At 46.8% G+C, this 26,025-nt stretch overlaps 3 protein-coding genes across 5 annotated transcripts in view; 1 reads left to right on the top strand and 2 right to left on the bottom strand.

Moving 5' to 3' along the window:
- Positions 1 to 391: 391 nt before the first annotated feature.
- Positions 392 to 10,502, bottom strand: LOC148044242 (folate receptor alpha-like). Its single transcript, XM_087720931.1, has 5 exons — positions 10,312 to 10,502; positions 7,167 to 7,308; positions 4,159 to 4,347; positions 2,324 to 2,459; positions 392 to 906 (listed from the first exon to the last, which is right to left on the bottom strand). Exons 1-5 carry the CDS (start codon positions 10,317 to 10,319, stop codon positions 641 to 643), a joined length of 741 nt encoding a protein of 246 aa, XP_087577057.1. The 5' UTR covers positions 10,320 to 10,502; the 3' UTR covers positions 392 to 640.
- A 3,114-nt stretch (positions 10,503 to 13,616) lies between these two features.
- ANAPC15 (anaphase promoting complex subunit 15) lies at positions 13,617 to 20,482 on the top strand. 3 transcript variants are annotated; one of them, XM_087722059.1, is made up of 5 exons: positions 13,617 to 13,678; positions 15,955 to 16,080; positions 16,207 to 16,266; positions 19,439 to 19,579; positions 20,136 to 20,482. In XM_087722059.1, exons 2-5 carry the CDS (start codon positions 15,961 to 15,963, stop codon positions 20,181 to 20,183), a joined length of 369 nt encoding a protein of 122 aa, XP_087578185.1. In that variant the 5' UTR covers positions 13,617 to 13,678; positions 15,955 to 15,960; the 3' UTR covers positions 20,184 to 20,482. The 3 variants fall into 3 exon arrangements, with proteins under 3 accessions (XP_087578185.1, XP_087578186.1, XP_087578184.1); XM_087722060.1 differs by having other exon boundaries at positions 13,629 to 13,779; positions 19,442 to 19,579; XM_087722058.1 differs by having other exon boundaries at positions 13,629 to 13,779.
- A 4,599-nt stretch (positions 20,483 to 25,081) lies between these two features.
- The window catches only part of LOC148044241 (transmembrane O-methyltransferase homolog), a 1,248-nt gene continuing 304 nt past the window's right edge, over positions 25,082 to 26,025 (bottom strand). Inside the window, exon 2 of the mRNA XM_087722010.1 lies at positions 25,082 to 25,402. Within this exon, the coding sequence (XP_087578136.1) occupies positions 25,082 to 25,402 (321 nt within the window). The remainder of the gene's footprint in view (positions 25,403 to 26,025) is intronic.

The raw sequence follows: 26,025 nt of genomic DNA, 5'->3' as shown, positions 1-26,025 counted from the left end.
TCCCACAGCCATGGAGGGCAGTGCCCAGTCTCTGGGGGGGTGGGAGGTGACTTGTCCACTGCACTGCAGGAACTGGGCGCGTCCCCCCTGCTGCACCCGGCTAACCATTTTGCCCAGGTGGCACCCAGTTGAGGCCCCAGGCAAGAGTTGTGTTGTCAAAAGGAGGGAAATGCCTGACAAAGATGCCCACTTGCCTTGCGTTGGAAGACATGAAGGCAACAACATGGAAGACCCCAAACAAGGGATGGGGCTGTTGGGGCTCCACAAAGAACGTGCGATGGACTCAGATGTTGGGGTCCAACGTCTGAAGTGAGATTGGTGTGGTTGAGCGCTGCTCCTCACCTGGACAGGTAAGGGGGCAATAAATCCCAGAAACAATCACCACGACTGGTTATAGAAGACTTAATATTTATTCTTGCACGTGGCATTCTTGTGGTCAACATCATGGCAAGCTTCCCATCCGAAGGACAGCAGGAGATCCACCAGAACCTCCTCCTGAAGATGCACTTGGATAAGAGCTCTTCAACAGCTGCATCTCCATGGACTCCGGAGCCCCATAGATTCCTGCCACAGTGGGGGAAGAGGGTGTGTCCCCCACCCCTTAGCCAAAGTTCTGGGGAGCCGAGGGTCCCTGCCAACCTCACAGCAGGCCCAGGAGGGCTGAAGAGAGCAACAGGGCCGAGTGGAAGGCCAAGGTCTCGCCAGAGGAGCCGTAATACTTGGCCACGGCTTCGTTGGGGTTGCCGTTGACAGGATCAAACCACATCTGGATGCAGCGCCCGCTCCCCCGGGAGAAGGTGGTGTATTTGTAGGAGTTGCTCCAAATCTTCTCGCACAAACTTTGAGGAGTAGGGAACACTCTCTTCATCTTCTGGCACATTGAGCCTACCGGACAGTGGTTGATTCCTGGGATGAAAAGATGGAAGATGGGCTTAAGACAGTGTTTCTCAACCTTGGCGACTTTAAGTCCTGTGGACTTCAACTCCCAGAATCCCCCAGCCAGCATAGCTGGCTGGGGAATTCTGGGAGTTGAAGTCCACAGGACTTAAAGTCGCCAAGATTGAGAAACACTGGCTTAAGGTCTCCTGCCTGATTGGACTAGAAGACCTCCAAGGTCCCTTCGGAGCCTGTTATTCAGTGGAATCATTTTTGCCCCTGGGAGTTATGGGTGCTCCTTCATCACGGGAGTTTTTCAAGTTGGGCAGGTAGGAATTGGAAGGATATAGGGCAGAGTTCCCCAAACTTGGCAGCTTTTAAAATTCAAATTCAAATTTAATGAATTTATATGCGGGCCAATCCCGAAGGACTCCGAGCGGCTTACAGGAATATAATTCTAAAAAAGATAAAAATTAAAAATAGAGAAGAAAAGCAGATTAATTAAAAAAAACACATCAAAGTTCCAAAGTTGGACATCGCTGGCATAGGATCTCCTGCTTGAGCAGGGGGTTGGACTGGAAGACCTCCAAGGTCCCTTCCAACTCCATTATTCTCTTTTTTCGTCTTTTTTTTTTATTTTTTACTTTGCATAATATTTTTTATTTCCGTTTCATTCTATACAATCACATGTTTACTGTGCATAACCGAGGCATATAACATTGAGTAATAAACACAGCCCTCACTTATATAGAAAATGCCCCCCTACAATACAACTCCATTATTCTAAAAGTGGGGAGGAACAAGTTTTCTTAGGGAAGGTGCCAAGCGGATCCCCTTCCTGTGTGGTAGAAAATAAGCCCCCTCCGTAATAATTAATTTCGTAATTTAATGAGCTTATAGGCTGCCCAATCCCGGAGGACTCCGGGCGGCTTACAAATACGAGATAAAATAAAATAATAAATAGGGGAGAGAAACGAAAACAGTTAAAAAAAACACAACATACATTCGGCTTAGCTGGGGGGGTTGGACCTGATTTATAGATCAACAGCCCCAGGCCTGCTGGAGGTCAGCTGGGCGAAAGGAGCCCCACTCCCACTTTGCAGGTGGAAGAAAGTCTTCCGCAAACACACACACACACACACAGCCCGGGTCTTCAAAATATAGTGGCACCATTGTGTCCTCCGAGCGAAGGTCTCTGCCTTATTCCAGAGCAGCCTTTCCTACGCCAACGGCAGGGAAGAGGCTCAGCCCAGCTAAGTGGCCCCTAGTCCTTGTTCTCGGGGCCCATGGCATGGGGGGGGGGGGAAATGGAGCGACCCCAGGCTATGCAGCCCCCTGTATTTGTATTTGTATTTATTTGTCTTGTATGCCGCCCACTCCCGAAGGACTCCGGGCGGCTCACAATAGACAAGGGAAGGGGGGAAAACTAGACAAAGACAACACTGACCTTGAGTCCAGTTCCAGCCCTTGTGCCAGTTCTCTTTGCAGGTGAAGTCGTCCTGGCAATCCTCCCACCAGCCCTCGCAGTCCTCCCGGCACAGCGGGACGTCCACAATCCTCTCCTTCCGCCAGCTCTGGTCCACCTGTGGGCAGAGGGAAATAGCAGTAGTTCCTGGGTCCTCTCTGAGCTGGGTGGTTTTCTTGCAGGCGTTTCACGACCCAACTAGGGAACATCATCAGTTCTAGAAGGGAGGGGAGTTTCCAGAGAGGAGGAGGAGGAGAGGGGGAATGGGAGGAGGAGGGGGAGGAGGATTGTGGGGTCCTTGGTGCTCTCTGAGCTTGGTGGTTTTCTTGCAGGCATTTCATGGCCCATCTCGGTAACATCATCAGTGCTAGGAGGTGCAGGGAGGAAGGTTTGCAAGAGAGGAGGAGGAGGAGGAGGAGGAGGAGGAGGAAGAGGAGGAGGAGGAGGAAGAGGAGGAGGAGGAGGAAGAGGAGGAGGAGGAAGAGGAGGACTGTGGGGTCCTTGGTGCTCTCTGAGCTGGGTGGTTTTCTTGCAGACGTTTCATGGCCCAACTAGGGAACATCATCAGTTCTAGAAGGGAGTGGGGTTTGCAGGGAGGAAGAGGAGGAGGAGGACAACGATGACAGTGGGATCCTTCGTTCTCTCTGAGCTTGGTGTTTATTGACCTAACTAGGTAACATCATCAGCGTTAGAAGGGAGAGGAGGAGGAAGAACAGAAAGAGGTAGAGAGGGGAAGAAGAAAGAGAAGGAGAAAGAGGTGGAGGAGGACTGTAGGTTTCTTGGTGTCCTCTGAACTAGGCTGTTTTCTTGCAGACATTTCATGATCCAACTAAGTAACATAATCAGTGCTAGAAGGAGAAAGAATTTGCTGGAATTTCTTCTATCGGCCCCTCCTGGCAACCAGAAGTTTAAAATAAGAGGAGGAGGAGGAAGAGGAGGAGGAGGAGGAGGAGGAGGAGGAGGAAGAGGAGGAGGAGGAAGAGGAGGAGGAGGAAGAGGAGGAGGAGGAGGAGGAGGAGGAAGAGGAGGAGGAGGAGGACTATAGGATTTTTTGTGCTCTCTGAATGTGGTTGTTTTCTTGCAGATGTTTCATGACCCAACTAGGGAACATCATCAGTGATAGAAGGCAGGAGGAGGAGGAGGAGGAGGCAGAAGAGGGTGGGAGGGGGACCCCTGGTGTTCTCTGAAGTTGGTGGTTATCTTGCAGGCGTTTCATGGCCCAACTAGGGAATCTTATCAGTGCTAGAATGGAGAAGGGTTTGCAGGGAGGGTAGGGGGGGAATTGAGGGGTCCTTGGTGCTCTCTGAGCTTGTTTTCCTGCAGACATCACGTTACCCAGCAAGCTAACATCAGCATTAAAAGGGAATGGGGTTTGGGGAGAGGAGGAGGAGGAGTTTGGGGTCCTTGGTGCTGAGCCTGGTGATTTTCTTGCAGGCGTTTCATGACCCAACTAGGGAACATCATCAGTGCTAATGTTCCATTACCCAAACTACCACCTAGTTTGGGTCATGGAATATCTGCAAGAAAACCCAACAAGCTGAGAAGGCACCGAGGACGCTTCCTCCCCTGCGAGCAGAAAGAAAAGATGGGGAGGGGGCTACTTCCAAGGAGAGCCCCCAGCTCCTCTCATTGTCTGGTGTGATGGCTCCCTAAAACCAGTCCCCTCCTGGATGTGTTGGGACCACCTGCCCTCATAGAAACTCAGGGGGGTCTCCGGTGGCCCCCAACCCAAGGCCCCAACCTCCCTGACTTCACCCGAGAGTCCTCTGAGTGGGGCTGGGGGGGGGCATCAAGACCCAGCCGGCCTGGCTGCCCACCTGGTTGATCCAAGGGCCCAGGTTGGGGGAGCATTCGTAGAGGCAGGTGTCCTGGATGAAGTGCTTCTTGCATTTGTCCGACATGGCCCCACAGTGGTTCCAGTTGAAATTGTACAGGTAGGAGGCATCCTGGTGGGCGGCTTGAGTGGTGTTGAGCGTGCAGCAGGCGTTGTCCTTCCAGGGAGAGCACTGGGGGGGGGGGGAGAGAAGCAGAGAGGGAGGGGCTGGTTGGAGCTGAGGAGGGCCGGAGGTCTCCTCTTTAGAATGGGGCATGTATGACAAAGTGGGCTCAAAATATTGAAGAACCAATAATGTTGGATACATGGGAAAGAATCTGGGTAACAAATGTGAAATTCACACAAGCTCAAAACCTGAGAGAAAATTTTTATAAGATTATTATAAAGATTATTATATAAGATGTTCTATAGATGGCATTTAGATCCTAAAAAGCTGGCTTCTATGTACCCGAATGTACAGCCTAAATGTTGGAGATGTGGCTCTCTCGATGCTACATATTTCCATATATGGTGGACCTGCCATCAGCCAGCCAGTGTAGACTGGCAACTACTCGGAGGAGAGCCTTCTCGGTGGCTGCTCCGACCCTCTGGAACGAACTCCCCGTGGAGATCCGGACCCTCACCACCCTCCAGACCTTCCGCGCCGCACTTAAAATCTGGCTATCCCGACAGGCCTGGGGTTAAAGACTCTAACCCCTACTCGAATTGTATGACTGTTGAGTTCTTAAATGATGTAATGCTTTTATGTTGGAAATTGTTTGTCCTTCCCCCCCCCCCCCTTTTGAACTGTGAGCCGCCCTGAGTCCCCCCAGGGAAAAGGGCGGCATACAAATAAAGTGAACTGAACTGAACTGAACTGCCAAAAGGTTAAGGCATTCTGGATAAAAATATGGTGGGTTATGCAAAATATCTTTAAAAGAAGGATAAAGTTTACTCCTCAGTTATTCTTACTAGGTATATGTACTGACTTTACAGTGGTAGAGACTAACTTGGTTCTGCACCTAATAACGGCAGCAAGACTGTTGGTGGCGCAGTACTGGAAGAAGGAAGACTTGCCTACAACCCAAGAATGGACATTGAAAGTCACAAACTTAGCCGAGATGGCTAAAATATCGGCATATCTTAAAGATCACTCAAATGAGAGATATATTATCAAGACTGGAAAAAATGGATTGACTATACACAAAATAAATACGGGACCAAGAAATTCCAGTTAGCCTATGCTTAAGATCAGGAATTATTTAAATTGTTTAAAGTTAGCTTAGCAAGAAGAAGCTAAGGTCAATGTAGAATGGGGCATTTTCTCCCTCGAAGTTCCCAGGGTCCCAACTAGCAGCATTTCTTTCCCAGCCCACCCAGGTTTCCCTCCCTTGAAAGTTGTGACTCAGGGAAGCGGGATGGATTGGTGGACATCTGCAATGTGGGGGTGGGTGGGGGGCTCTCCTCCTCTTGCTGAAGGTTTCGGCAGAACAAGGGTTGGAGGTCCTCAAAGGAACCTCCTTCAAGGGGTGGTGGGAACCTCCGGACGTTTTCTACCTCTTAAGTTATTCTTAAATAATTCTCAACGCAAAGGTGCCTTTTTTTCCCCCCCCAAAAGGCAACTGAACTTTCTTGGTTTTTCTTCCTTGGAAACGTTTCATTTCTCATCCGAGAGGCTTCTTCAGTTCTGGAGAACTTCTTGGATGAGAAGTGAAGCGTTTTTAAGGAGAAAACCCAAGAAAGGTCCGGGGGCATTTTGGAAAAAAGCCCCTTTGGGACAAGCATGACTGGGAAGGATGGAGAAATCTCCCTAGACCAGTTTTTCTCAACCTTGGCAACTTGAAGATGTCTGGACTTCAACTCCCATAATTCCCCAGCCAGCATTCGCGTATACACAATTCAGTGTCTAGGACAGTGTTTCTCAACCTTGGCAACTTGAAGATGCCCGGACTTCAACTCCCAGAATTCCCCAGCCAGCATTCGCGTATAAACAATTCAGTGTCTAGGACAGTGTTTCTCAACCTTGGCAACTTGAAGATGCCCGGACTTCAACTCCCAGAATTCCCCAGCCAGCATTCGCGTATAAACAATTCAGTGTCTAGGACAGTGTTTCTCAACCTTGGCAACTTGAAGATGCCCGGACTTCAACTCCCAGAATTCCCCAGCCAGCATTCGCTGGCTGGGGAATTCTGGGAGTTGAAGTCCGGACATCTTCAAGTTGCCAAGGTTGAGAAACACAGCCCTAGACAAATGTGAACAAGGAGCTTCGTTCTTCTGCCCAAACTCTGCTCTTATGACCTCAACATTTGGAAGCATCTATAGTACCCCTCCCCCCCATAGTGTAGGTTCTCCCAAAGCATGGGGGGAGGGAGAAGACCCCCCCCAGGCTGCCCCTTCATGAGTCCCCCTGTTCCTCTGCCTGACTTCAACTGATCCCGAGAGCTGGCAGCACTCCTCCCCCGGAGACCGAGAAGGTCAGGAGGAGGAAGAGGAGGAGGAGGCTTCTTCTGCCCAAAATACAGGTAGTCCTCGACTTACAACGGTTCCTTTAGTGACCGTTCAAAGTTACAACGGCACTGAAAAAAGTGACCCGGGACACTTACGACCGTCGTAGCATCCCCAGGGTCACGTGATCAAAATTCGGATGCTTTGGCAACTGACTCATATCTATGACGGCGGCAGTGCCCACCAGTCCCGACCTTCTGACCGACAAAATCACTCACTTAACGGCAGTGATTCGCTTCACACACGTGGCGAGAAACTAGAGCAAAACTCACTTAACAAATGTTTCAACTCAGCAGCATCCATTTTGGTCATAAATTGAGGACTACCCGTATAAGAGCTGGAAAAAATCTCTCTGGGTCAGCTATGGATTTGACCCCCAGCAACCATTCCAGCAGATGCATTGGGGGTCTCAGGCCAGGCAGGGTCTTCAACCCCCTTTCCACCCTCAGCCTGAAGACCTTCTGTGGGCCGGTGGTCCCAGGGCCCCTTCTGCCCCGGCCTCACTACCTGTTGATGCAGCTTATCCTCCGGCCCCGGCTGGCTTTTCTGGTGCTTGGCATCCATGCAGACGTTCAGCATAGGCTTCTTGGCAGCTGCCATGGCCAGGAAGAACAGCAGCAGCATCTGCCCCCTGGCACACATCGTCTCCCTGTGGGCAGAGAGAGAGAGAGAGAGAGCTAGAGGGGAGGATTCCCTGACCCACACATTCCCTGCACTCAGTTTGGGTCACCACGAGATAGAAAAGATGGGGGGGACTCGAGAAAGAGTGCAGAGAAGAGCAACCAAGATGAATAGAAGGGAAGGGTAGGACAGGACACGATACAATACACCAGAGTTGGAAGGGACCTTGGAGGTCTTCTAGTCCAACCCCCTGCCTAGGCAGGAAACCCTATACCACTTCAGACAAATGGCAATCCAACATCTTAAAAACTTCCAGTGTTCTGGAGGCAACTTCTCTTCCACTGATTGATTGTCCTCACTAAGTTTCTTCTTAGTTCTAAGTTGCTTCTCTCCTTGATTAGTTTCCCCCCATTGCTTCTTGTTCTGCCCTCAGGTGCCTTGGAGAATAGTTTGACTCCCTCTTCTTTGTGGCAACCCCTGAGATACTGGAAGGAAGGAAGGTGGGAAGGAAGGAAGTTAGGAAGGAAGGAAAGAAGGAAGGAAGGAAGGTGGGAAAGAAGGAAGGTGGGAAGGAAGGAAAGAAGGAAGGACAGAAGGAAGGAAGGAAGATGGGAAGGAAGGAAGCAGAGAAGAAATGGAGGGAGGGAGGAAGGAAGGAGAGAAGGAAGGAAGCAAGGAGAGAAGGAAGAAAGAAGAGGAGGGAAGGGAGGAGGGAAGGAAGGGAGGAGAGAAGGAAGGATCTCTCCTTGATGAGTTTCCATCCGTTGCTTCTTGTCCTGCCTTCGGGTTCTTTGGAGAAGAGGTTGACCCTATTTCCCTACCTGACTCTTATTAGATAATATAAACTATCTATTCTTGATGTGTAAAAAAAGCGTTTCTTTGATGATGTTCTCCTTGATGAGTTTCCACCCATTGCTTCTTGTCCTGCCCTCAGGTCCCTTGCAGAATAGTTTGACTCCCTCTTCTTTGTGGCAACCCCTGAGATACTGGAAGGAAGGAAGGTGGGAAGGAAGGAAGTTGGGAAGGAAGGAAAGAAGGAAGGAGAGAAGGAAGGAAGGAAGATGGGAAGGAAGGAAGCAGAGAAGAAATGGAGGGAGGGAGGAAGGAAGGAGAGAAGGAAGGAAGCAAGGAGAGAAGGAAGGTGGGAAGGAAGGAAGTTGGGAAGGAAGGGAGGGAGGGAGGGAGGGAGGGAGGGAGGAAGGATCTCTCCTTGATTAGTTTCCACCCATTGCTTCTTGTTCTGCCCTCAGGTGCCTTGGAGAATAGTTTGACTCCCTCTTCTTTGTGGCAACCCCTGAGATATTCGAAGGCTGCTATCATGTCTCCCCTAGTTCTTCTTTCTCTTAAACTAGCCATGCCCAGTTACTGCATATGGCCAACCTCCTTCATTTGGTGGGATTGGGTTTTGGGGTCTCCCCCCCCCCAAAGTTGCTGAATGCACCCACCCTCTTTTCATCTGGGGTGCATCAGGCTGAAAAACTACCAGAGGCTGGAAAACTGTTCAGCCTGACTTTCTTTTCAAGGCCAAAGAAGAGATAAATGGCTTTAACTGGCTTTATCATACCATAAAACAATTATCTATTATTATGAGAGTTTCTCTGGGAGGGACATGGCTGGTTTCTAACTAGGATATATAACTGTAAACAAAATATCTAGGTTGTTTTTTTTTCCAAAATTTGTAAATCTACCAAGACAGACACTGGAAATTAAAAAAAAAAATCAGTAACTCCTCCCCACCCCCAAACTACATTAATAGGAGCATTTAAAAATGCTTTAAGCATACACGAAGCATATTGCAAACCAAACATTAAATCTGAAACTCCGCCGAAGAAATATTTGCATATGTGGAGTTGAAGACACTCAACGGAAATTTAAAAATGGAAAGCAAATATTAGTTAAAAAACTACAGGAGTTTCCAGTAATTTGATTGGGGGGGGGAGTATTTGGAATTCTTAAATTTCATTTCTTCTTTATAATAGAAAAGGAAAACCAGGACCGAGATGCAGGTTGCCTTAACCCACAATTTATTTAACCATGGTGCCATGACGCATTTAACCTGGTTTCCTAAACTAACCAAGTTTTGAGAGAGAGAAGCTGAGCAGATTCACTTGCACTCAAGCTGTTGGAGGGGCTTTCAGCAATGCTCTGCCCTGCTAGGGAAGAGCCATAGGACCCCCCCCTCTATTATTTGGTGGGCAACAGGTTGGGGAATCACTTCCTTGGTTTACCCCACCATAAAAGTGGGTTTTCTGCTTCCAGAGTCCCACCAAAGGACGATTACTCAAGATAACGGAGATTGGGAGATTAGGAAAAACTACAACACTCCGGGAAATGGGAAGGGGGTTTATTTATTTCTATCCCACTTTGCGTTTATAAATAACTGAAGGCAGTAAATGTATCCTACACACTTTCCTCCTCCTCCTCCTTCCCCACAACAGCCGCCTTGAGAGGTGGGCTGGGCTGAGAAATTGAGAAGGACCCTAGCCCAAAGTCACCCAGCTAACTTTCAGGTCTAAAGCAGGACTATAACTCCCAGCTCCTGGCAATTCCCAGCTTTAAAGCAGGACTTGAACTCACAGCCTCCCACTTTCAAGCCTGGTGCCCTTAACCAGAGACCAAACTGGGTCTCTAAAGCACTAACCGCCACCGGTTGATAAGAGGCTTAATCTAGAACAGTGTTTCTCAACCTTGGTGACTTTAAGTCCTGTGGACTTCAACTCCCAGAATCCCCCAGCCAGCGCAGCTGCGCTGGCTGGGGGATTCTGGGAGTTGAAGTCCACAGGACTTAAAGTCTCCAAGGTTGAGAAACACTGATCTAGAACCTGGCCACTTGGCAAGGGGTGGGCTTCAACACCCAGAAACCCCCCCAGCCAGCCTGCCAATCCCAGACCCCCATATTCCACAGCAATCTCTCAAAAGTAGAACCCCCCCCCTCTCCCCAGGCTGTCCCAGGTAAAGCCAGATACCCCCCAACAGCTGGAGTCCTTTGATGGAGAAACCGTTACCCATCTCCCACCCAGGTGCACCATACCTGTGCATGGCAGCTACTGGTCAGTAACCCCCTCCGTCCGGCTTTAATAGTGGAGCCTGGCGGGTTACAGGTGGAGTCACTTTCCTCCAGGAGGGTCAGCACAGGTGACCAAGAGCAGAGGAGGCCTGGGGTGGGGAGAGGGAAGGAGCTGAAGCTGCCTCTTAAAGCAGGAGGATCGGTCCAAAGATCAGGAGATCACTCCTTGGGCGGTGATTGGGCCAGGATCCAGTCTCATATATCTTGGACTTTTTCCCTTGCCCTGCTTGGGGGGGGGGGGGCTAATTGAGGCAGGAGTCCTCTCCAGAATGTGGGGTGTGTGTGCAAATAGTCCATCCCTCTGATGGGAGTTGTGTTTCAGCACACGTGGGTGTCAGTAAAGGGGGAAGAAAAGGAGAGGAAGGAAGGAAAGAAACAATGGGAAAGAGGAAGGAAAAATAATCTGAATGAAAAGACCTGATTGGCAAGACGTAGGTGAAATACGAATAAGGAAATGAAGGTGTAGCTTTAATTGCAGACAAAAGAAGTAAAAGAAGTAAATTCTATATCGGAAAGAATAAGTTGAGGTCACTTAGATTTTTCAAAGTGTGTATTAAAATGGAAATCCATAAATGGGTATCAGTTGCAGTTTAAAGATTAGCTCTCCTGTCAATAGAGGCAAGAAGAAGAATCAGAAGTACATTCTGAGAAAAACTGTATGATGCTCAATGAAGACGATTCAGAAGATAAGTAGATGGCAGAAACAGACCGTATGCCACCCCTCTGCCATGCATGCCACCTGCCAGCCCAATCGGCCCCTGACCTGCAAACCTGCAGACAATAAAATAACAAACACCTTTTCTGCTGATTCTGACATCTAGACAGAATGACGAAGTGTCTCACAGATAAGAAATTGGCAAACTCCAGCAACTTATCTACAGGGCGGGGCATAACCTTTTCCTAGGGGGTCACAGCAACACTTGTAATAACAACACAAATAATTCATACACCATTCGAAAGCCCATCAAAAACTGAGTTTATTGACACGATTTAATAGTCAGTATGACCACCATTAGCCCTTCGAACAGCATTCAAACGAGGTGGATAAGAACACAACAAATCTTCAAACAGTTCCATTCGATTTTCCAGATTTTTCAACACAGTTTCCAAATTCATTCTCAAAGTTTCAACCGAATATCGATTTTGACCTTGCTCCTGAATCATCAGAGCTTCCACTTCATCCTTAATTATGGCCCCAATGTTCTCTGCCGGATTGAGATCTGGCGAATTTCCCGGCCAGACGTCATTGCCCCAAAATTCGACATCCAGCATCGCGAGCCTCTCGAAAGGCAATGCATTTTATTCTGTCAATGATCCTTTGTTCTTCCGAATCGAATTTTCCAGCCATTCTTAAAGCAAATTTAACATTTAATAGCTCATTCAATTCAGTTTTTTATGGGCTTTAAAATGAGGTGTCGCGGAAGTTGTAAACTGCTGTCGATCTTGCTGTGACCCCCTAGGAAAAGGTTATGCCCCGCCCTGTAGATCCTGGAAAAGTCCCTTCCAGATGTGACAATTCCTCAGCCTGAGAAAAGGTTTCCTTCCCCACTCCAGCCATTCATCCTTGACTCAAAAAAGCTGACAATTGCATATAATCCTTTAGGGCAGAAAGTTCTATTTTCACTCTACTGAACCTCTGGAAATCCCTAGATAAGGGGCTAAATTCAAACCCATTTAGATGGACTTTTGTATAAAGATTAGCAGCCCCCCCCTTTTTTATGACTACTTTTGACCTCTGTCTGTTTTACTGTCAACTAAACTTCACCTCTGCTTCAGACAATTTTCCTGTGTTTTGCAGGGGAAACCTGACTCAGATCTGAACAGAATTTCTTCTGAGAGGCAGAGAAAGAGTTAGAGCAGTGTTTCTCAACCTTGGCCACTTGAAGATGTCCGGACTTCAACTCCCAGAATTCCCAAGCCAGCATTCGCTATGTAAATCTGTGGCCCTTTAAATGACTTGGTTAACCATGCAGGCTGAAGGCAAGTGCCATCTTTGCATATCAGTGTTTCTCAACCTTGGCAACTTGAAGATGTCCGGACTTCAACTCCCAGAATTCCCCAGCCAGAATTCACTGGGGAATTCTGGGAGTTGAAGTCCGGACATCTTCAAGTTGCTAAGGTTGAGAAACACTGACTTAGAGAGACCAACTATTGCATAAGGTTAAACTAAAGATGGTTTGCAAGAACAGAAAGATACTTAAAAATGGTTTACAAAAGTTCCCGAAGAGATTTTGAAAGATTCCACAGGCAATAATAGCTCATCAGCTTTTGAAGATTAGCAGTGGTTTAAGAATCAATGGAGACCAAATGGGTAAATATGAATAATTTTAAAAATCAGGGATAGTCTTAAATGCCAGTTTTTACCCAAAACAGTGGCCTAGGTTGAATCTATGCCAGTGTTTCTCAACCTTGGCAACTTGAAGATGTCCGGACTGCAACTCCCAGAATTCCCCAGCCAGCATTCGCTGGCTGGGGAATTCTGGGAGTTGAAGTCCGGACATCTTCAAGTTGCTAAAGTTGAGAAACACTGATATGCAAACATGGCACTTGCCTTCAGCCTGCATGGTTAACCAAGTCATTTAAAGGCCCACAGATTTACATAGCCAGTTACGCAGGATTATTATTATTGCTAATCTTGGTTAGGCTTTTAGCATCATAGTTTCACGTGTGAAGCCAACCTCTTTGGCTCACGTTCCAACATTTCGTTTGTCTGCAAACAAAACGTTATTATTAAGTGAAACGTGCACTTCGGGAGTGCCCATCATCCCCAGTCCACCTGCGGACAATGGGCACTGGTGTCCTGCAAAGCATAAAGTATTAATTTGAATTCCTTAGTTTTTAACGTCTGGTGTTTTCGTGTTTTAATCCTATAATTGAATAGGAAGGAAGGAAGAAAGGAGGGCGTCGGGTTGCAAAAACGCTTAGTTTTTTTTAATTAATGTTTTTCAAAAGTTTTGCTTGGGAGAAACATGTTGCGCATGCGCCCTAAGCGCTGCCTGGGAGTGGCTTGCTCAGAAGCAAGGCTTCCTTTTGTGCGCGTGCGCAGTGCCTACTGTGAAACCCCAGGAGAGGCGCTTGGAAAGCACACGTGACGGCAACCCGGGGCGTCGCTAGTCTAGGACATAGCATCTTTGTGGTAGCTCCGGCGTTGGAAAACATGGACCGGAAATGCTTCGTCAAACGGCTCCCTAGAGCGTCGGGAACACTTCCGCCTCTCTCTTCTTTTTTTTTTTTTTAACCGGCCTCCAGAATCCTAAGAGGTCGCTTCCGGGTTGCGGCGGGAAAACTTCCGGCCGTGATTCTCCCGGCTTCCAGCCTCCGCCGGCGGCAGGTCAGGCTCCGTCGGCGCCGGCAAACACGGGGAGTGAAGGGGACCGAGAGCGGAAGTCCCGCCCCCGAATCCCGGAAGTGCCCGGGTGATTTGTCTCTTGGGTCGGTCTACCTCGCAGGGTTGTTGTTTCAGGGCAAATGAAGAAGGGAGCCGTGAGAAAGGCGGGTGGGGGGCTTGAAGGGGACCCAGGTAACCCGGAGAGGCCCTCAAGCGGGAAGGGGGCGCTTTAAATCCCTTGAGGACCCCCCCCCCCGGGTTGAAATCTGGTGGTGAAAATTCAGTGGAAATGTATTTATTTCATTCACTTATTATGAAATTAAATTATTATGAAATGTATTTGCATTTCCAACGACTCTGCAGCATAAAAACCTTAAAAAGCATTAAGATCACAGGATATAAAATGACCAAAGTAGATAAATTAAGATATGGTGATAAAAACAGTATATGGAACAATCAAATAACAAGTTAAATATGCAATAATGGAAGATCTTAATGTAAGATAAATGTTGGTATTAACATTGGCTATAGAAGATTGTTAAATGTAACAAGTGTGATTGATCATATTTTACTCACCTCAAAAGGTGCTATAATTAAGATACAAGAATAGCATATTGAAATATTGATAATTAAACCACCAAAGATTAAAGTTTAATATAAAGATCTGTATTACTACTAGTATTATATGATTGCTAAATGAAACAAATGTGAATAATACTATTTTTTTTAATTAAATGCATGATACTCTGGTGCCACACTGTTCACACACTGATATATAAAAATAAAAATAAATAAAAACACTTGGGGGTGGGGGAAACCCAGCCCTGTGAGGTGGGCTGGGCTGAGAGACAGAGGAGGAGGAGGGGTCCCAAAATACATGATTCATAATATTTCATAATGTATTATGATAGAATATGGTGATTGACATAAAAACAATATATTGAACAATCAAATAACAAGTTAAATATGCAATAATGGAAGATCTTAATGTAAGATAAATGTCGGTATTAACATTGGCTATAGAAGATTGTTAAATGTAACAAGTGTGATTGATCATATTTTACTCACATCAAAAGGTGCTATAATTAAGATACAAGAATAGCATATTGAAATATTGATAATTAAACAACCAAAGATTAAAGTTTAATATAAAGATGTGTATTACTACTAGTATTATATGATTGCTAAATGAAACAAATATGAATAATATTGTATAATAATAATAATGTATAATAATGTATAATAATACATTTTAATTAAATGCATGATACTCAGGTGCCACACTGTTCACACACTGATATGTAAAAAATAAAATAAAAATAAAAACACTGGGGGAGGGGGGGAAACCCAGCCCTGTGAGGTGGGCTGGGCTGAGAGACAGAGGAGGAGGAGGGGTTCCATCTCACACTTTTCGGTCAAATAAATGCTTCTTTTCCTTTATTAAAAAAAGAGGCTTTCCCATAAAGCCTCTATTCCTGCCACCATGGAATAAAAAGAGAAAACCTTGAATGGAGAGATTTGAAGTAATGTCTGACTCATCGCGACCCCATGGACAACGTTCCGGCAGGCCTCCCTGTGCTCCGCCATCTCCCCCCCCGGAGCCCATTTAAGCTCACCCCCGACGGCTTCTGTGGCATTGAGGAAGTGGATCTTTTCCAGGATGAGGATCTGCCCCTAAATTGCATCCTTCAGGGCTTCTAATGGGGTCCCCATCGCCTCCGTAGCTGAGTCGGTCCATCCCATCCACTTTTTCCCTCCAGAAAATGACCATTAAAAATAGTGTTTCTCAAGCTTTGGCGGTTTTACCCTTGGAGGACTACAACTTGAAGTCCATCCATGGAAGATGCCGCCAAAGCTTGAGAAACAGATTTAAAAGCAATGCACAATACTCCATTTGCAGCTCCTGGCTTCCACGATTGAAGCCCGGGGAGGGTTAATTGGGGGATCCCTGCCTGCCCCACCTCCAAATCCTTTTTCCTCCTCTTTAGCAATAGCAATAGCAATAGCAGTTAGACTTATATACCGCTTCCTAGGGCTTTCAGCCCTCTCTAAGTGGTTTACAGAGTCAGCATATATCGCCCCCAACAACAATCCGGGTCCTCATTTCACCCACCTCGGAAGGATGGAAGGCTGAGTCAACCTTGAGCCGGTGAGATTTGAACCGCCGAACTGCAGATAACAGTCAGCTGAAGTGGCCTGCAGTACTGCACTCTAACCACTGTGCCACCTCGGCTCTTTGAGGGTCCTGCCTCTCACCAGCCCCTCTTTCTGACCCACAGAGAGCCATGTCCACCCTCTTCCCTTCCCTCTTCCCACGAGTCACCGAAGCTCTGTGGTTTAACCTGGACCGGCCCTGCGTGGATGAGAATGAACTGCAGCAGCAGGAACAACAGCACCAGGCTTGGGTGAGTGGGGGGGGGGGGTGGCCCCTTCCTTTGCTTCTCCCTCCCCCCTAAATTTTGCCCCCCCCCCGCCCGGCTTTAGGAGGAGTTGGCAATCTTGGCTCAATCATCCTTTGCTTTTCTCTTAAGCTGCAGAGCATTGCTGAGAAAGACAACAATTTGGTGCCAATCGGGAAACCAGCTTCAGAGGTAAGAGCCAATTTGCCCCATGGCACCAGCTGAGGATTTGGGGGTGGGGGTGGGGGTGGGGGGGGTCTCCGTGCCTTGATGGCTGAAAATGTGGAAGATTAGCGCTTTTACAATCACAATCCTTGCCGAAGGTGTCAGAGGAGAACTATGCCAGTTGAAACATCAGCTGTCCGATCGCGTCTTTTCCCACTTACAAAGGTTATCAACAGGTGGTCCTCGACTTGTGACCGTCACTGAGCCCAACATTTTCATTGCTAAGAAGAGACAGTTGTTAAATGAATTTTGCCCCATTTTAGGACCTTTCTTGCCACCGTTGGTAAGTGAATCACTGCAGTTGTTAAGATAGAAACATGGCTGTTAAGTGAATCGGGGTTCCCTGTGGACTCTGCTTGTCAAAATGTCGCAAAGGGGGGATCACGTGACCCTGGGACAATGCAACCGTCATAAATATGAGTCTGTTGTGCCAAGCGCCCGAATTTTGACCCTGTGACCCTAGAGATGCTACAAGGGCCACAAGGGGCAAAAATAAGTCACTTTCTTCAGCCTTGTAACTCCAAACGGTCACTAAACGAATGGTTGTAAGTTGAGGACCACCTGTAAAAAGCTTAAAAACTGACTCTGCCGGCTGTGTGTGTGCGTGGGAGACACAGGTGGGGCTGGAGAGAAAACCTCCCCCATCTCCATGTCGATTGGGTGAGTTTTGGGGCCTTCCGGAATTGCAAGCTGGCCAGCGCCAAGAGGTGTCGGCACCAGCAACAGCGCTTGAACTTATATGCCACTTCACAGTGCTTGACTGCCCTCTCTGCCTGGTTCACAGAGTCAGCCTCCTGCCCCCCAACCATCTGGGTCCTTCTTTGACTGACCTTGGAAGGAGGGAAGGTTGAATCAACCCTGAGCCAGTCAGGGTCGAACTCCTGGCAATGGGTAGAATTAGCCTGCAATGCTGCACTCCAACCACTTTGCCACCATGGATGCAGTGGTGGGATTCAGGCAGTTCCCACCACTTCAGGAAAACCAGTTGTTAACCTTCTGAGCAGTTTGGTGAACTGGAAATTGGAAATTGGAAAAAATCATTAGGGCAGAGAACTGGTTGTTAAACTATTTGAATCCCACCACTGGATAGATGGATAGTTGGTGATAGATAGATAAATAGATAATAGATAGATATAGATAGATGGATGGATGGATGGATGGATGGATGGATATATAGATATATAGATGAAAGATGATAGATAAATAGACAGGCAGGTAGATAGATGACAGATAGATGGATGGATGGATGGATGGATGGATAGATGAAAGATGATAGATAAATAGACAGGTAGGTGGATAGATGACAGACAGATAGATAGATAGATAGATAGATAGATAGATAGATAGATAGATAGATAGATAGATAGATAATAGATGGATGGATGGATGGTGTATGTATGTATGTATGTATGTATGTATGTATGTATAGATAGATAGATAGATAGATAGATAGATAGATAGATAGATAGATAAAGAGATAGGTAGATAGATAGATAGATATAGATAGATAAAGAGATAGGTAGGTAGGTAGACAGATAGATAAAGAGATACATAGATAGATGATAGATAGATAGATATGACAGATAGATAGATAGATAGATAGATAGATAGATAGATAGATAGATAGATAGATAGATAGATAGATAGATGATAGATAGATGAAAGATGATAGATAAATAGACAGGTAGGTGGATAGATGACAGATAGATAGATAGATAGATAGATAGATAGATAGATAGATAGATAGATAGATAGATAGATAGATGGATGGATGGATGGATGGATGGATGGATGGATGGATGGTGTATGTATGTATGTATGTATGTATGTATGTATGTATGTATGTATAGATAGATAGATAGATAGATAGATAGATAGATAGATAGATAGATAGATAGATAGATAGATAAAGAGATAGGTAGATAGATAGATAGATATAGATAGATAAAGAGATAGGTAGGTAGGTAGACAGATAGATAAAGAGATACATAGATAGATGATAGATAGATAGATATGACAGATAGATAGATAGATAGATAGATAGATAGATAGATAGATAGATAGATGATAGATAGATGAAAGATGATAGATAAATAGACAGGTAGGTGGATAGATACATGATAGATAGATAGATAGATAGATAGATAGATAGATAGATAGATAGATAGATAGATAGATAATAGATGGATGGATGGATGGTGTATGTATGTATGTATGTATGTATGTATGTATGTATGTATGTATAGATAGATAGATAGATAGATAGATAGATAGATAGATAGATAGATAAAGAGATAGGTAGATAGATAGATAGATATAGATAGATAAAGAGATAGGTAGGTAGGTAGACAGATAGATAAAGAGATACATAGATAGATGATAGATAGATAGATATGACAGATAGATAGATAGATAGATAGATAGATAGATAGATAGATAGATGATAGATAGATGATAGATAGATGAAAGATGATAGATAAATAGACAGGTAGGTGGATAGATACATGATAGATAGATAGATAGATAGATAGATAGATAGATAGATAGATAGATAGATAGATAGATAGATAGATAATAGATGGATGGATGGATGGTGTATGTATGTATGTATGTATGTATGTATGTATGTATGTATGTATAGATAGATAGATAGATAGATAGATAGATAGATAGATAGATAAAGAGATAGGTAGATAGATAGATAGATAGATATAGATAGATAAAGAGATAGGTAGGTAGGTAGACAGATAGATAAAGAGATACATAGATAGATGATAGATAGATAGATATGACAGATAGATAGATAGATAGATAGATAGATAGATAGATAGATAGATAGATAGATAGATAGATAGATAAAGAGGTAGGTAGGTAGGTAGGTAGGTAGGTAGATAGATAGATAAGACTGACTTAGATACCGCTTCACAGTGACAGCCCTCTCTAAGCGGTTTACAGACTCAGCCTCTTGCCCCCCCACCCCACCCTGCAACATGGTCGACCTCAGTAGGACGGAAGGCTGAGCCCGCCCCCCTTGAGCCGGTCAGAACCGAACCGCTGGCAGTGGGGCAGGTCAGCCTGCAGTGCTGCCCTGTGTCACCAGGGCTCTGAAGAGGCTGCCTCTCTCTCTGCTTTGCCTTAGCAGACTTACGACGAGGAGGAGGAAGAGGATGATGAGGATGATGAGGACAGCGAGGAGGACTCCGAAGACGATGAGGACATGCAGGACATGGACGAGATGAACGACTACAACGAGTCCCCGGACGACGGGGAGATTAACGAGGTTTGGCCGGATAAACTGCCCCAGCATGTTATTTATTTATTTATCTGTTTTATCTGTTATTCGTATCCCCCTTTCTTATTTTTACCAAGGAGGCAGTGAACATCTCCCAACACACCTTCCTCCTCCTATTTCCCACACAAAACAATAACCCTGCGGGGTTGGGGTGGGGGGGTGAGGGGCGGAGCGAGACTGGCTCAACGTCGCCCAGATGGCTCTCATGCCCAAGGCGGGACTAGAACTCACCGTCTCCCAGTGGTCGGCCCCTTCCTGAGGTTACGAATGCAGGGAGGGCCCGGGAAGTAGACTCAGGCAGGGCCCTGAGCTTTGCTCTCTTCTAGGGGCAGATCTGGGGGTCTACAGCAGGGGGTCTCCCACACCTGGCCCCTTTAAGCCTTGTGGACTACAACTCCCAGCAGGGCTGACTGGGGAATTCTGGGAGTTGAAGTCCACGAGCGTCAAAGGGGCCGAGGTTTGGAGACCCCAGATCCACAGGGTTGCCTCGCGGCTGTAATTCCCTTCTGATAAGGCTCCCCCCACTTTCTCCCTCTCCCCCCAGGTGGACATGGAAGGGGCAGAGCCAGACCAAGACCAGTGGATGATCTAGTTGCCGGACAAGCCGCCGCCGCTGGGAATCGCCATCCAGGTGCACCCAAAGGGGCTCCTGAGCTTGGCTGCCCCCCCATCCTCAGACCCCCAGGGGTGTCCTGCGCCCGCCGTGACTCTCTGCCAGGGAGGGGGGGGGGGTCTGAATGCCAAGTGCCCCGTGAGCTGACCTCCTGCGCTGCTCTGCTGACCCGCTGACCAGAGCAAAAGCCTTAAGGGTTGTGTCCGTCTCTCCGCCTGCTCTCTTTCGGCCAGTTGGGGGGTTGAAGCTCTTTTGTAAATAAAAGGTTTCTTTTTTCACTCGGCCTCCGTTCCATCTCCCTTCAATCTGTGACAGGCTTCCTCCTTCGAGCGATAGGTGATAGCAATAGCAGTTAGACTTATATGCCGCTTCATAGGGCTTTCAGCCCTCTCTAAGCAGTTTACAGAGTCAGCATATCGCCCCCAACAACAATCCGGGTCCTCATTTCACCCAGATAGATAGATAGATAGATAGATAGATAGATAGATAGATAGATAGATAGATAGATAGATAGATAGATATAGAGAGAGGGAGAGATAGAATAGATAGATAGATAGAGAGAGAGAGAGAGAGAGGGAGAGATACATATAGAGAGAGGGAGGGAGGGAGAGATAGATATAGATAGAATAGATAGATAGATAGATAGATAGATAGATAGATAGATAGATAGATAGATAGATATAGAGGGGGAGAGATAGATATAGATAGAATAGATAGATAGATAGATAGATAGATAGATAGATAGATAGATAGATAGATAGATAGATAGATATAGAGAGAGGGAGAGATAGATATAGAGAGAGGAAGGGAGGGAGAGATAGATATAGATAGAATAGATAGATAGATAGATAGATAGATAGATAGATAGATAGATAGATAGATAGATAGATATAGAGAGAGGGAGAGATAGATATAGATAGATATAGATAGATATAGATATAGATAGAATAGGTAGATAGATAGATAGATAGATAGATAGATAGATAGATAGATAGATAGATAGATAGATAGATAGATAGATGATGGATGATAGGTAGAGAGGCAGAGAAAGACAGATGGGTGATAGATAGGATAAGATTAGATGATAGATAGATAGATAGATAGATAGATAGATAGATAGATAGATAGATAGATAGATAGAGATAGATAGATAGATAGCAATAGCAGTAGACTTATATACCGCTTCATGGGGCTTTCAGCCCTCTCTAAGCGGTTTACAGAGTCAGCATATCGCCCCCAACAACAATCCGGGTCCTCATTTCACCCACCTCGGAAGGATGGAAGGCTGAGTCAACCTTGAGCCGGTGAGATTTGAACCGCTGAACTGCAGATAGCAGTCAGCTGAAGTGGCCTGCAGTGCTGCACTCTAACCACTGCGCCACCTCGGCTCATCCAGGTGGCTGGATGAGGCTGATCCAGGTGGTTTTGCGATAGTGGCGAATATCTGTAGCTCAGGTGCAGGATGGAGGTTCCTTCCCCGTGTTTGTGGGTTCGGTTTCCGAGCGTTTCGTTCCCGGGCTAGGAAACCTCTTCAGCGGAGTTCAGGGGGAGTTAGTCCTCGACGTACGACCAACATTTCTGCTGCCAAGTGAGACAGTTGTTAAGTGAGCTTTGCCCCATATTGTGACTTTCCTTGTCCCAGTTGTTACCTGAACCACTGGTTTATTAAGTTAGTGACACGGTTGTTAAGTGTACCTAGTTTCCCCATTGAAGGTCGCAAAAGAGGATCGCGTGACCCCGGGACATGGCGACCGTCATAAATATGAACCAAGCTGGCTCATTTTGTTCGATTTGATCACATGACCAAGGGGATGCTTGAACCATTCGTTTAACAACCGTTTGAAGTCAAAACAGCGCTGAAAAAATGACTTGTGGACATCTTTCACACTTATGACCGTTGCGGCCTCCCCATGGACACGCGATCAAAATTCAGACGCTTGGCAACTGGCTCATATTTACGACGGCCGCAGTGGTGTCCCCGGTGCCGCCTCCCGGCAAACCAAGTCAATGGGGAAGCCAGACCGTGTTGCTAATTTAAAAACTGCAGTGATTCACTTAGCAACCGTGTTACTAACTTCACAACTGCATTGATTCACTTAACAACTGTGGCAAGGAACGTCTCAAAATCCCTCAAAGCTCACTTACCTGTCTTGCTCAGCAACGGAAATGTTGGACTCGTGTGGTCGGGGGTCGAGGACTACCTGTTAGGCGAGGGGTGGGTCCCCCAAATCATTTCCTGATTCAGAACTTCCTTTTACACAGTTCAGAGGAATCCATTCAAGGTGAATTCCTCCATGTTTTCCTTCTTTTGGGTGGGTTTATTTCCACTAGGCCAGTGTTTCTCAACCTTGGCCACTTGAAGATGTCCGGATTTCAACTCCCCAGAATTCCCCAGCCAGCATTCGCTGGCTGGGGAATTCTGGGAGTTGAAGTCCGGACATCTTCAAGTGGCCAAGGTTGAGAAACACTGTCCTAGACACTTCCCCATCTTCAAGTTGACAAGGTTGAGAAACACTGCACTAGGGAAAGGCCCAGAAGGAGGGTGGGTGTAGGGCTACTGCAGGGGGGATACACAGCATAGGAGAATCAGTTGCTCTTGCCTTCATAAATAATTGAAATGTTTTTTTTTTATTAAAGAATGTTTCTGGACAACACAATTCCAAAATGTAACACCACAAAGCTGTCGGCGCACATCACAATATCAAACAAGACCAAGCCAGCATTAAAGAGAAACATCCACACATATTCCACAATTTCTGAGAATGGGTAAAGCTGGCCCAGGGGTCTCCAATCGTGGCTACTTGGAAGACGGGTGGGCTGGCTGGGGAATTCTGGGAGTTGAAGCCCACCCGTCTTCCAAGTAGCCACGATTGGAGACCCCCCGGCCCTTAGCCGACAAAGGGAGGGTGTTCTCATGTGCCAGATGTAGGAAAAACGTGGTTTTAGAAGCCCACCAACCACGACAGCATTGCCAAACTCGGGAAGATCTCTCCTATGAGCAGGTCAAGAGAACGGCGGTATTGTCGATTCTTCACCAGCCACTCAAGCGTCGCATCTTGAGGACTGGGCAAGGAAGGCCCAACTCTTGAGATCTTTCTGGACCATCCATGGACGCCACGTGGAACTTCTTCACAGCAAGTCAGCAATTTGACTTAAACTTCAGTTGCAAATTGTGGTAGGTGTAAGAAGGGTCCAGAATGACACCAAAGCTTCCTTCCCTTCTCTTGTCATCAACATTATAAGCACAATTGAGCACAAAATGTCTGTTGCCAAGCAAGACCGTTGTTAAGTGAGTTTTGCTCCATTCTACAACCTTTCTGGCCACCGTTGTTAAGGGAATCACTGCAGTTCTCAAGTTACATGGTCGTTAAACGAATCTGGCTTCTCCGTCAACGTTGCTTGGCAGAAGGTCGCAAAAGTGACCCCGGGACACTGCAGTCATAAGTCCATGCCAGTTGCCAAGCCTCTTGACTTCCGCTCATATGAGCCTGGGGCTGTTGCAATGGTTATAAGTGTGACAAACGGACACAAGGGACTTTTTTCAGTCCTGTTGTAATTTAAGCAGTCATTAAACAAACTATTGTAAGTCAAGAACTACTTTTAACTGTAACTACTTCTAACGTTGATAGAAGCTTAAGGGGAAAGCAGATGGTCAACCCTTTGTTTTTAAGAATTTTTTAAAAAATATGACAGGTAATCCTCGACTTAACAATCAGAATAGAGCTGGAAGGGACCTAAGAGGTCTTCTAGTCCAGCCCCTGCTCAAGCAGAGACCTTGTACCACTGTCCCGTCTCTTCTTAAAAAGCCTCCAGCTCCCACAACTTGCCACAGCACTGAAAAAGAATGACGTGACTCTTTTTCATTCACTTAAAATGGGGCAAAATTCACTTAAGAAATGTCCCGCTTAGCAACAGAAGTTTTAGGCTCAATTGTGGTCGTAAGGTGAGGACTACCTGTATGGGATCTTTTGGCCTTAGAGCCGAGGTGGCGCAGTGGTTAAATGCAGCACTGCAGTTCAGCAGTTTGGCTGTTCAAATCCCACCAGGCTCAAGGTTGACTCAGCCTTCCATCCTTCCGAGGTGGGTGAAATGAGGACCCAGATTGTTGTTGGGGGGAATATGCTGACTCTGTAAACCGCTTAGAGAGGGCTGAAAGCCCTAGGAAGCGGTATATAAGTCTAACTGCTATTGCTATCTATCTATCTATCTATCTATCTATCTATCTATCTATCTATCTATCTATCTATCTATCTATATCTATCTATATCTATCTCCCCCTCCCTCCCTCTATATCTATCTCTTCCTCTCTCTATATCTATCTATCTATCTATCTATCTATCTATCTATCTATCTATCTATCTATCTATCTATCCTATTCTATTCTATCTATATCTATCTATATATCTATATCTATCTCTCCTCTCTCTATATCTATCTATCTATCTATCTATCTATCTATCTATCTATCTATCTATCTATCTATCTATCTATCTATCCTATTCTATCTCTCTCTCTCTCTCTCTCTCTCTCTCTCTCTCTCTCTCTCTCTCTCTCTCTCTCTCTCTCTCTCTCTCTACTCTATCTATCTATCTATCTATCTAGGTGAAATGAGGACCCAGACTGTGGGGGCGATATGCTGACTCTGTAAACCGCTTAGAGAGGGCTGAAAGCCCTATGAAGCGTTAGATAAGCCTAACTGTTGTTGTTGCTATTGCTATTGGCCTGGAGAAGCTGCCCACCAAGATTTGGGACTGTATGCCCATGTGGCATTTTCTGGAGGCTTCAAACTCTGGCGCAGATTTTAGTCTGCTGGGCAACTCCACTGCCACCTTTTTCCCAGAGTGGGCACCCCTCTGGCTGGGAGGCAGCCCTGCCCCTCACTCCAGCCCCACATAGGTCAGCTGGGCCATCCCGTCGGGAATGCCGCGGAAGTACTGGAGGCTGGTCCTGTGCACCCTCCACTTGTACTTCCCGCAGCCCTTGGCGTACTGGAGGAATTGGGGGGCGCCGGGGAAGATGACGTGGTCCGCCAGGATGGTGGCCCCCGGCTGGAGGAGGCCGTGATCTTCCAGCAGCTGCAGATCCCGGAGGTAGCAGCGCTTCCAGTGGCTCATGACCACCAGCTGGACCTCCATCAGCAGGAAGGTCTCCTTGAGGAGGGGGATGACCTCCTCCGAGGGGCCCACGATGAGTTCCACCTGCACGGGGGGGGGGGGAAGAGGGGTGAGGTCGTCAGAACGGTTCCCGGGGGGGAGAAGTCCTGAGGGTCTGCAGCTTCTTCAAAGCTCTTGGAAAGGGGGAGGGAGGGGGCTTGAGAAAACCTAGCCATGAGAGGCATCTCCAGGGTGCCAGGATAAAGGGGGACGGCCAGGAGGGCCCAGCTTCCCTCTGCCAGGCGAAGCGGTTGGCTGGCTTTGGAGAAGCCTACTTCCCCGGCTGGCTGCGGAAGAAGAACATGAGCTGGGTGGGTTTCTTGTAGACATTTCGTGACCCAACTAGGTAACATCATCAGGGCTAGGAGGGAGGGAGGTTTGCAAGGAGGAGGAGGAGGAGGTGGAAGAAGAGAAGGAGGAGGAGGAGGAGGAGGAGGAGGAGGAGGAGGAAGGAGGAGAATTATGGAGTCCTTGGTGCTCTCTGAGCCTGGTGGTTTTCTTGTAGACATTTCAGGACCCAACTAGGTAACATCATCAGGGCTAGGAGGGAGGGAGGTTTGCAAGGAGGAGGAGGAGGAGGTGGAAGAAGAGAAGGAGGAGGAGGAGGAGGAAGGAGGAGGAGGAGGAGGAGGAGGAGGAAGAGGAGAATTATGGAGTCCTTGGTGCTC

Source organism: Thamnophis sirtalis, unplaced genomic scaffold (genome assembly GCF_051295495.1).
Source record: "Thamnophis sirtalis isolate CommonGarterSnake01/CBP01778 unplaced genomic scaffold, rThaSir2_p1.2 scaffold_8, whole genome shotgun sequence".
Classification (NCBI taxonomy): Eukaryota; Metazoa; Chordata; class Lepidosauria; order Squamata; family Natricidae; genus Thamnophis; species Thamnophis sirtalis.
Note: the sequence above shows the minus strand (reverse complement) of the source record. Positions and strands in the feature narration are given on the sequence as shown.

Coding starts and splice junctions, on each gene's coding strand:
- LOC148044242 (XM_087720931.1), bottom strand. Junction 4,348..7,166: donor AGGATAAGCTGCATCAACAG/GTAGTGAGGCCG, acceptor CCCCCCCCCCAG/TGCTCTCCCTGGAAGGACAA. Junction 2,460..4,158: donor TGGGCCCTTGGATCAACCAG/GTGGGCAGCCAG, acceptor CTCTGCCCACAG/GTGGACCAGAGCTGGCGGAA.
- ANAPC15 (XM_087722059.1), top strand. CDS start 15,961: ATGTCCACCCTCTTCCCTTCCCTCTTCCCACGAGTCACCGAAGCTCTG. Junction 16,081..16,206: donor AACAACAGCACCAGGCTTGG/GTGAGTGGGGGG, acceptor TTTTCTCTTAAG/CTGCAGAGCATTGCTGAGAA. Junction 19,580..20,135: donor ACGACGGGGAGATTAACGAG/GTTTGGCCGGAT, acceptor CTCTCCCCCCAG/GTGGACATGGAAGGGGCAGA.